Genomic DNA, 9,099 nt, shown 5'->3' on the forward strand with positions numbered 1-9,099 from the left:
CAACCTAAAAAAACACCAATAAAATATTAATACTTAAATAAATTAATTATTTTGAGTTGACAGACCCTCCCCCCCCAGAAAACCACAAAAACCACAATTGCTGTAAAAGATACATTTTAACAATCGTCCTTTTTCGGAAATTATATTTAGAGCTATAGTTCTAAGACTAAGACGAACATCTTGGTTCCAAGCTCAGATTGGAATTCCTCTTTAAGCGATTTCTGTTAAATGCCTAGACTGATTTTTAGCCATACGTTTAAGCCTAAATAAAACTTAATAGAAAGCATTTTCATTTAACTATCAGGACTGTCTCTATATCCGGTTACTAGAGAACCGGCTTGGTCTCCTCCTCCGAATCCGAATCATCTGCAAATTGGATAAGATCTTCTTTAGTTTTTAAATACTTTAATTTTATATTTTTCAACATACTTTGTGGTTTTTTTGTAGGTTGATTTTGCTGTTTTTTGTTGGCTTTGTTCCTATTTCGCTTGTTTTTTACTGGTTTTGGCGTGGGAATCGTCGCCTCGGTGCTCTCCTCCGGCAGCCAAGTGCTGTCATCCATGGGAGTTTCTAGGAAAAATACCATTTTTGATCGTTCTTTTCCGTTCTATTCCATGCATCCTTTCTTACCTTTTTCTTGTTTAGGGATCTCCACCTTATCAACATCTTCCGCCACTAACTCCACCTCTTTTGGGGGCTGCTCGTCAACCTCCATTTGCGAAGCTTCCATGGTGTAACGCTCCTGACCAAGCTCGTCCTTCATCAGCTTGTGGAAGCTCACCTTTTGCGCCGTCTCACTGACCAGGCTCAGCAGTCCCGGAACATATTGACTGCCCCGTGATCTTTGCGCCTCGTGTAGGCCTAAAGCTTTGCGTATGAAATCCACCAGGGCTTTGGAACGTTTGGCTGCACTCCGGGCGCACTGCATAATGGTTCGTACATTCGTGGGTGCACTGCCTCCAGCGTTCAGCGTACACAGCTCCTGGTACGAATTAAAGCTCAGGACAATCACTGAATCGGCGGCGTTCTCTTCGAGTAGCGTTGGATCCACTATCGGCTGTGAACTGGTCTTGTAAATGCAGTATGTTACGCTGACGGGATAGTGCAGGAAGAGCAGGGGCTGGTATTCCCGCTCCTTTTCGGTGTAGATATGCAGTTCATCGTCCGCAAATTTCACATCCGGCCGGCGGTAGTGCATCAATGCTGCTAAGGTGGCTATAGTACTGGCATCTGTAATATAAAGAGGTTAGTTTAATCATTGAAGCTTCCCTGCCTGGATCCAGATCTACCATAAAGATTTCCATCGTGATTGAGCACATTAATGTCCACACGAACACACCACACGTGCAGCTCGGAAGCTATGCACATGGATTCCATGTCCAGGCACCTGGAAGTGCGAAACGTGCGCTCCAGCAGGGAATTCAAGGTGAGGAATCTCTGGTCATAAGTGCTCTGGACTTCATCGAGAAACGCCACACCGTTGATGTTAACATTCAGTATGAGCTTTCCCTCGTTGGGCCGGGCTATAGTTGGTACACCGATATCGCAGCTCACCTGGGCCAGGACCTTAGTTTCGCCCAGAGAAACCGCCACAGTGCCCCAATCCGAGCCGAAGGTTAGCTCCACATCGCGACACTCGGTGGAACGCCTTCCATCGAATCTGTTGTTCTGTTTCACCGCCTGCTGGATAAAGGTCTTCTCCGCCTTGGATTTCCCGGGCTCAAACAGATTTGAGTTCATAAACATTGTGGATTTCTGGTTTGTTTTGGATTTCAACGTTGATGGCCGGCTTTCAAAAACGTGCACCGCAGTGTGACCGGCTGATGGAAAAAAGTCGCGGTATCGACAAGTCGATTATGATTCATTTTCCAACTGGTTCCAAAGAAGGTAATAAAAATCGAATTTATATTATATTTAATTTAGTCACACTTAGTAAATTAAAATATTATTATCGCCTCTAAATACTAGAAAATATTCAAATTCCTTTATTATCTTTATTAGTTTTTTTTTAGTGTAACATGCCTTGCGTTACATTACATATATTGAGGATTTTACTGTTCTAAGTTCTTATTTAAGTCTTAAGCCATATGGACATCATTGAAATTTTTGACAAAATCGTTTATATAATCTTGAAGAATATATTTTATTAGTATTTTACAAAAATTAACCAAAAACTAGTTCAGCGTTAAGAATATAACTCGTTCGGAACTAGTTCAAAAGACTTCCGAGTTCTGGACGATCTGGCAGCGCTATCACTGAGTGTGTGAGTTCTTTTTTTGCTGGTTTACTTGATGAAAGTGCTGCTCGTTATACCACTGCGGACCAAATAAGTTACAAAACTCTGTAGTCTTGCCAAAGATTGTCGCCGCGAGCCAGTACATTGGTTTTCAGGATCGCGGAAAGGATCATTAACGCATATTCGGAGTGCGATTCCAAGAGTTGACAAACTCACACACGCAAAGTGCGTGCGTGTGTGTGTCTGTGTCTCCGCGCGTGCCTCAGTGTGTGTGTTGTGTGTAATTGTGTGTGTGTTCGAGTGTGTCGTCGTAGCTGAAGAAGAAGAGCCAGCCGCACTGAAGAAAAGGAGCAGCAGCACCAGGAATATATTTTATTTTTTTTTTTTGTGGCATTTGCCGGAAAAGAACGGAACAAGGTTGTGCGAAAAAAAAAAAACGGCCAAGATGCAGCAACAGCAGGAGTCTGGGGGCGAGGAGAGCTGGCTGGAGGAGCAATACCATCGCGAGATCCATGGCCAGCAAGATGAATACGAACGGGAGTATGTGCGTCAGCGGGACAACAATCTGAGCACCGTCTATGGAGCATTCCAGGATTCGGCCACGGCCGTTGCCCAGCTTTACAGAGGTGAGTTTTGGGTACAAACCCGGGCGGCGGCGGCATCCCCAAATCATCTCCTCTTTCAAGGGCGTCGTCCGGGCTTGAAAAGAAGAGGAAGAAAAATGGGGAGAGAACAGAACCTACTATTTTCCATGCTTTCAAAATTTTGTTAGTTCTTTCTTTGTGTGCCGTATAGTGTGTGTGTGTGCGTGTGTGTGTGTGTGTGGGTCGGGAGAGCAGGCGAGCCAAAGGCGTAGGCAGGATTAACGCCAATGGGGGGTTCCATAATTCTGCCCCCCAAAACATAACATTAATTCTCGCCTCTGTCTGCGGCAGTCCGTCTCTCTTTAAAAATAGTTTTGGGCGAGGTATTAATAGACCAGCCAGAATAAGAGGAAGAATGCACAGCAGCAGCAGCAGCAGGCGCAGCATCCCGGCTTTTTGCTCAGCTAACCCCCCCCCTCATTCCCCATCCATCCTGAAATTTTGGTACCGACCCCCTGTTCCAATCCTGAAATAATCTACGCATTATCAAAATGCAGAAAGGGCTTGCGGCGAGAGAATATGCCAGAGGGGGACAGGAAGAGCCAACAGGAGGCGGCGATGGATGGTTGTAGAGGGGGATAAATGCAATAGAAAAAGGGAGAGAGCCCAGAAGAGCGAACCAGAGCGAGAAAGCAAGTGCAACGTTTTCCCCCAGCAGCAGCAGCAGCAGCAGAAGCAGCAGCAGTAGTAGTAGTAGTAGTAGCAGCACCAGAACCAGCAGCACCAGCAGAGGCGTCGCCTTAAAGAATTTTCCTTTGGCCTGCTCTTTTTTAGTTTCTGGTCAGCCTTTTTGCTGTTATTGCTATTTATTATTGTTGTTGTTGTTGTTGATATCATTAATCAACATGTGCGTGCAGGCAAAAACACAGAGAGACAAACAACACCCAACACACACACTGCGACACGCACACGCATGCACGCACATCCAAACATCACAGTCGGAGTTTGTGTGTGTGTGTGTGTGTGCGTCGAACAGCTGTTTTGCTGTCGTCATTGTTTTCTCTGAAAGAAAAATGCAAATAAGATGGATGTGTAGAAGAGGAAGTATGATTCTTCTCATTTTTTTTGTTGAATTCTTTAAAATCTTTATTGTTTTTTTTTTTGCGAATTATTTTTGCTTATGACGACGTCAACTGTTGCCATCCCACTTCCACGAATTTTCATTCGGCATTTGCTTCTTCTTTCTCCTCCACTTTTGGGTCGATATACATATAACGGCTCTGGTTCGTCTCTCCTTTTGTCCCACTCTTGTATCTTTTCGTCCTTTATTGTCCGTGTGCAGCAGGTGTGCCACGAGCAGGGGGTTAGGGAAGAAAGAATACAAAAAGGACACACAACAAAATGGTGGAAAATGATCCTCAATGGCCGGCAGGTCACATAGTCCCGTTTTTCGTTCTAATAATGCTTCTAATAGTATCTATGATCTATTTTTAGTATTTCTCCATGCATTCTTTAGTTTCCAACTGATAAAATTTGCGAGAAGAAAGATACGAAAGAAGAAGACAAGTAATTATGAAGTCTTTAAGAAACTTGTGATGATTTAGTTGCAAAATAAATCGATTTATATCGATTAATTGTTTAGGGTTATTAGGAGGATCATTAAAGTTAGTCATAAGCAGATGGTTTAATGGAAAACATCTTTATTGCAAAAGTATCTTCCATTAAAAAGTGCCATTTTCGTATTTAATTGATCATCGATCGAGTCTTTAAAAGTCCTTAATAGCAACATCTGTGTCTATAATTGAATCTTAATAGGTTCTATTAAGAAGTCTTCTAATGATTAATAAAATATTCATACCAGGAACTTAATTCCAAATAATTGTATAATATAATATTACATGAAAGGCCTGGGGAGTCAATACTATAACATTTAATATTACCAAATTATATTAGTTATGGTTCCGGTAGGTTTTGCTTCTCACTTTCTCAGTCTTGCTTGCCACGATCCTCGTATTACAAAGCAGACTCAGCAAAAAAAAAGTTTCTTTAAACAAATAATCAAACTTCATTAATAAATAAATAAACTAATAGCTGTCTTTCTTTTTTGTTTACTTTTTAGAGCGCTCATCGAACACATTTTCCTCAGATACAGGCGCCCTTTGGCTACCCTTCCAGACCGCAGCTGGCACTGTGACAACTCTCTATAAAGGTACGATCCTTGATTTAATAGTTTCTATAGATAGTAACACCTGTAATCTTGATTTTCAGAATCATGTGATGGTCTCAAACGCACCAGCGATGCCGCCATTCAGTGTGGCTACCAAAGACGCACACGCGAACTGGCCGATTGGGCGCGCAGCAAAAAACGCCGAATGATACGACGCGAGGATCTGTTGGCCTATCTGGCAGGAAAGCCTCTACCGCCGTCCAACGCCAATCCACATGCCAATCGTCGGTGAGTCGTAATTGAGTTTCTCACAGAGCATTCCCCCATTTACAGTTTGTGTGTCTTCCTATTTAGCTCACCGAAGCCGGAACACCATCAGAGTGGTAGCGGTGGTTCTGGCTTAGGATTCCATAGTTCAGGATTGGGTCTGGCCGGTGGCCCCCCGACCGTAACTGGAGGACAATCACATTTATTGTCCGCTGGTGCTGGAGGTGGGGGCGGTGGTCAGACAGGTGGAGCCGCTGGCGCCGGTGGTATCGGTGATGATTTGCACACATTTAAGGAGGCCTTGGTTCTGCGTCCACGGTTGGTTTAATACTTGGATCTTTAAGGGTTATGTAGACTTGATTAGACGAGAGTTAATAGAGTCATGTTATCTATTATTTTCTTTATAAGTTAGTCATAGATTAGAGTTAGATTTTGAGTCATTTTTCATGTTTTCCTTGTCTATAAGGAATCTCCTTATTAAGCTACTTAAAACGGAAGAGTTTCTCGGGCATGAAGCTTGATATTTTAGGCATTACCTCGTAGATCAAGTTTACTAATAAGGTTCTGTTAATGATTTATAAATAATATATATATTTTGTTTATTTTTTTAGTGGCCCAGAGCTGTTTGCATTTGTTGCCAATGAAATAGCGCGCCATTGCAAGCGTCCCGGCAGTCCCATCGACGACAAAATGGACATATGCCACTATAATAGTAAACGTCAGCGCTTCATGTAATCCAATGGAAACCAATATATATATATATATATATGTAATACCGATGCCCCTGCCACCATCATCAACCAAACGGGCCGCTAAGGATGTGTTATGGTTTTTCGACTAATTCAAGTTTAAACTTTTTTTTTTTTTGGTTTATTAAAGTTTTTGTAAATTGTCGAAAAATCAAATTGAAATCTTCTACAAACAGAACAGCATATGTACGTAACAACCACAACACAACCCAACACACACACACACGCATGGTATATATATTTTTTTTATATATATGTATGTATGTGCATATGAGTATATACATATATAAAAATAAAGATTAAAGTTTAAGTTATGTTTTAGTTGATAGCACTTAAGTTTAAAGTCAAGTTGATAATTATTTTGGACATAGAGATAGAGTGCTGGAAGCATCGGTCGGGCATGAATATATTACATAAATACTGTTGATCATTTTCATTGCAAGGAGAAATTCATGAAAATTAATGAAAACATTAAAGTGAAAGGACACAGTTGAGTTAGTAGTTTTATGCCAGCTGTGGGTCTGACTTAAGTTTAAGCCAAGCATTAATAGTAATTGTATTTTACTAAATAAACCACAAAATAAAGCTGTGTAAATAACAAAAAACAAAAAAAAAATAAAATTAAAGAAAAGAAAAGAATGTAAGAAACTATGGAAAACGCGACATAAATTCAATGTTATTAAATATGCGACTTAAAATGAACTTTATTAGCCGATTAGTATGTATAATGTATACACGCATGTATATATACTAATTATATACAACAACAGCATCCTTTTTGAAAATGTCAAAATCTATAAAAACATCTATATATGTATATATATATATATTTTCATTCGGGTCCTCATCATCTCTATTTCCAAGCAAAATAACATTTTAAGAAAAACTCTAAAAACCCAACAGAACAAAGCCAGATACAATTCCACCTACCAAATTATAAAAACCAGAAAGAAAACATCCCTTTTATAACCAAAATCCCGAATAGAAAGGTCGACTGTATACCTTTAATTATTAAAAAAAACAAAAAAAATAAACACACACATTGTATACAACTTGTGGTGAAGCCTCCGCCAATTTTTAGCTAGCCTGATTATTCCATATACACAACATCTATTTATACATATAACTATGTATATGAATAGCATGACGATGATTGAAATATTGATCTATGTTTGTAGTTCGGCATATATTAAACCAACAAGGTCCGAAACCAACAAATTATTAAAAAAAAAAAAACAAAAATATTTAAATAAACATGAAGAGAAACAAAATAAAAACTAAAATCGGATAGGGTGTTGAGGATGTTGCTGTGTTGTCGGCAGGAAGAAGGGAAAAGTCAAGAAGCTGAAGTCGAAGTCCTATGAAAATATTGCGTTGTAATTATATGTACTAAACCTAAAACATTATTTAAAAATAAAACATAAAACAATGAGAAAATCTCACAAAAAAAAAAATGAACATAAAAAGCAACCTACAAGAAAATGAAACAACATTGTAAGTTAAATAAAAAGCAAACAAAAAAAAAACAAGAAACAGAAAAAAAATTAAACAATGGTGTTTTTTATTTAAAAATGAATGTGGGGGGAATGTTTTAGGGAATTTAAATATTCACAATTTTAAATCTGAAAGCTATAATTCGTTTTCCAATTTTTAATTTATATTACTTATATATATATTTTATATATTATTTGGAATACCAATGTATTATCCTTTTTTCTTAAGCATAGTACTGAGTTGACGAAAATCCGCTGTCCAACGAGTGACAGCTGTCAAACTCCATATAAAAAAAACGGTGTAAAAAAGGAAAGAAGAAGAAATTTTTGCCTTCTAGATTTTGCGGGTACTGAGTTGACGAAAATTTTTGTTATCGATTTTAATGGTGTTGCCGGATCAAAAAAAATAAACAGCTGCTCTCGGGGTGTTAAAATAAATATTTCAATTTATTTTTATAGGTGTGACATGGAGGGTCAATTGACCAAACAAAAAAATAGTCGGCCCGAAACATTTTCGACGCGCCAGGACAAATTAAAATAAATTTCTGCGGTCAAGACGAAGCCCATAATATGAGATTTGACCCACAAGGGGCATTTTTTTTTTTTTTTTGTTGTATTAAGTTACTTCCATCCAGGAAATTGGGGAAGATTTATTTGGCCGTCCCGAAGGGACATTTTAATGCCATAAAATGGCATTGAAATGATTTGTGATTGATTTGGATTTTGATTTTGACCCAGTTTTCTATTTCTTAATCAGCTCCTTAGCGGCGAAATACATAAACAAAACACCAACATCCAATCGTTTTGAATTCATTTTTGCTTATTTGTTTTTTGTTTACAAACAACAGCTGTTCAGTATTACCTTATTTCTTCATTGTTTTGGTCACACTACCTCGGCAGCCGAATAAAGTGCAAAATCGCTATCAGAATTTGAACAGCGGATTTTCGTCAACTCAATACTATGCTTTACCATTTAAATTATTTCCCTACCGATTTTAGATTTTAATTTTTGCAGCTCAGATCTAGGGATGGGAGAAAGCAGTGTATCGCGATAACCCGGGTCATCAGGATTGCCCGCGTTTTAGTTTGAAAATTTAAATATTCATTTTCCACTTAAGGTATTTACGGAATCAAACAAAAAGTTACTCATAATCTTCGCTTTTATAAAAACCTTCCTAAAAAGCGCATCGGTACTATTACTATATGTTTATAGACACGTTCTTACTTTTTTCCTTCTATTTATTTACTTTAACATGTTTGAACTTGTTTTTTCATATTCATATAAAGGGTTTTTCATATAAAAGGGTCTATAATAAATACATTTTTGGTTTTCATGTAATTAAGTATTCTTTAAAAAGGCAAAAAGAGGGAAAAACTCAAAGAAAATGCTATTCGTTCTATAAGAACATTTTTAATATTTTTTGGGTTAATTCCTAAGGTTTTTGAGGTTAGTTTATGTCCCGAAATAAGATGGCTGCCGATTGCTGCGAGACTGTCGATTTTTGTTTCAAAATATTGTTAAAGAATAGATCTAGTGTTTTTTTTGTTTAAGTTTTAAGCAATAAGACATTTTATAAAATGGTATTTAAAATGAGAAAATCAT

At 38.4% G+C, this 9,099-nt stretch overlaps 2 protein-coding genes across 2 annotated transcripts; one reads left to right on the plus strand and one right to left on the minus strand.

Moving 5' to 3' along the window:
- Window positions 1-97: 97 nt before the first annotated feature.
- On the minus strand, window positions 98-1,834 carry Rrp45 (exosome complex component Rrp45). Its single transcript, XM_017244131.3, has 4 exons — window positions 1,290-1,834; window positions 631-1,230; window positions 430-570; window positions 98-366 (listed from the first exon to the last, which is right to left on the minus strand). The coding sequence occupies exons 1-4, from the start codon at window positions 1,744-1,746 to the stop codon at window positions 326-328; spliced, it is 1,239 nt and encodes a 412-aa protein (XP_017099620.2). The 5' UTR covers window positions 1,747-1,834; the 3' UTR covers window positions 98-325.
- A 342-nt stretch (window positions 1,835-2,176) lies between these two features.
- On the plus strand, window positions 2,177-7,302 carry LOC108127203 (HUWE1-associated protein modifying stress responses). The gene is made up of 5 exons (XM_017244118.3): window positions 2,177-2,862; window positions 4,940-5,029; window positions 5,089-5,275; window positions 5,342-5,572; window positions 5,866-7,302. Exons 1-5 carry the CDS (start codon window positions 2,682-2,684, stop codon window positions 5,987-5,989), a joined length of 813 nt encoding a protein of 270 aa, XP_017099607.2. The 5' UTR covers window positions 2,177-2,681; the 3' UTR covers window positions 5,990-7,302.
- Window positions 7,303-9,099: the final 1,797 nt, after the last annotated feature.

The sequence above is a fragment of the Drosophila bipectinata genome, chromosome XR, assembly GCF_030179905.1.
Source record: "Drosophila bipectinata strain 14024-0381.07 chromosome XR, DbipHiC1v2, whole genome shotgun sequence".
NCBI classification, from domain to species: Eukaryota; Metazoa; Arthropoda; class Insecta; order Diptera; family Drosophilidae; genus Drosophila; species Drosophila bipectinata.

Excerpts from the sequence above, each read along its gene's own strand:
- LOC108127203 (XM_017244118.3), top strand. The coding sequence starts at position 2,682 with ATGCAGCAACAGCAGGAGTCTGGGGGCGAGGAGAGCTGGCTGGAGGAG. Across the intron at positions 5,030-5,088 it reads TGTGACAACTCTCTATAAAG|AATCATGTGATGGTCTCAAA; the intron begins GTACGATCCTTG and ends CTTGATTTTCAG. Across the intron at positions 5,276-5,341 it reads AATCCACATGCCAATCGTCG|CTCACCGAAGCCGGAACACC; the intron begins GTGAGTCGTAAT and ends CTTCCTATTTAG.
- Rrp45 (XM_017244131.3), bottom strand. The coding sequence starts at position 1,746 with ATGTTTATGAACTCAAATCTGTTTGAGCCCGGGAAATCCAAGGCGGAG. Across the intron at positions 571-630 it reads GATCCCTAAACAAGAAAAAG|AAACTCCCATGGATGACAGC; the intron begins GTAAGAAAGGAT and ends TATTTTTCCTAG. Across the intron at positions 367-429 it reads ACCTACAAAAAAACCACAAA|ATGATTCGGATTCGGAGGAG; the intron begins GTATGTTGAAAA and ends TCCAATTTGCAG.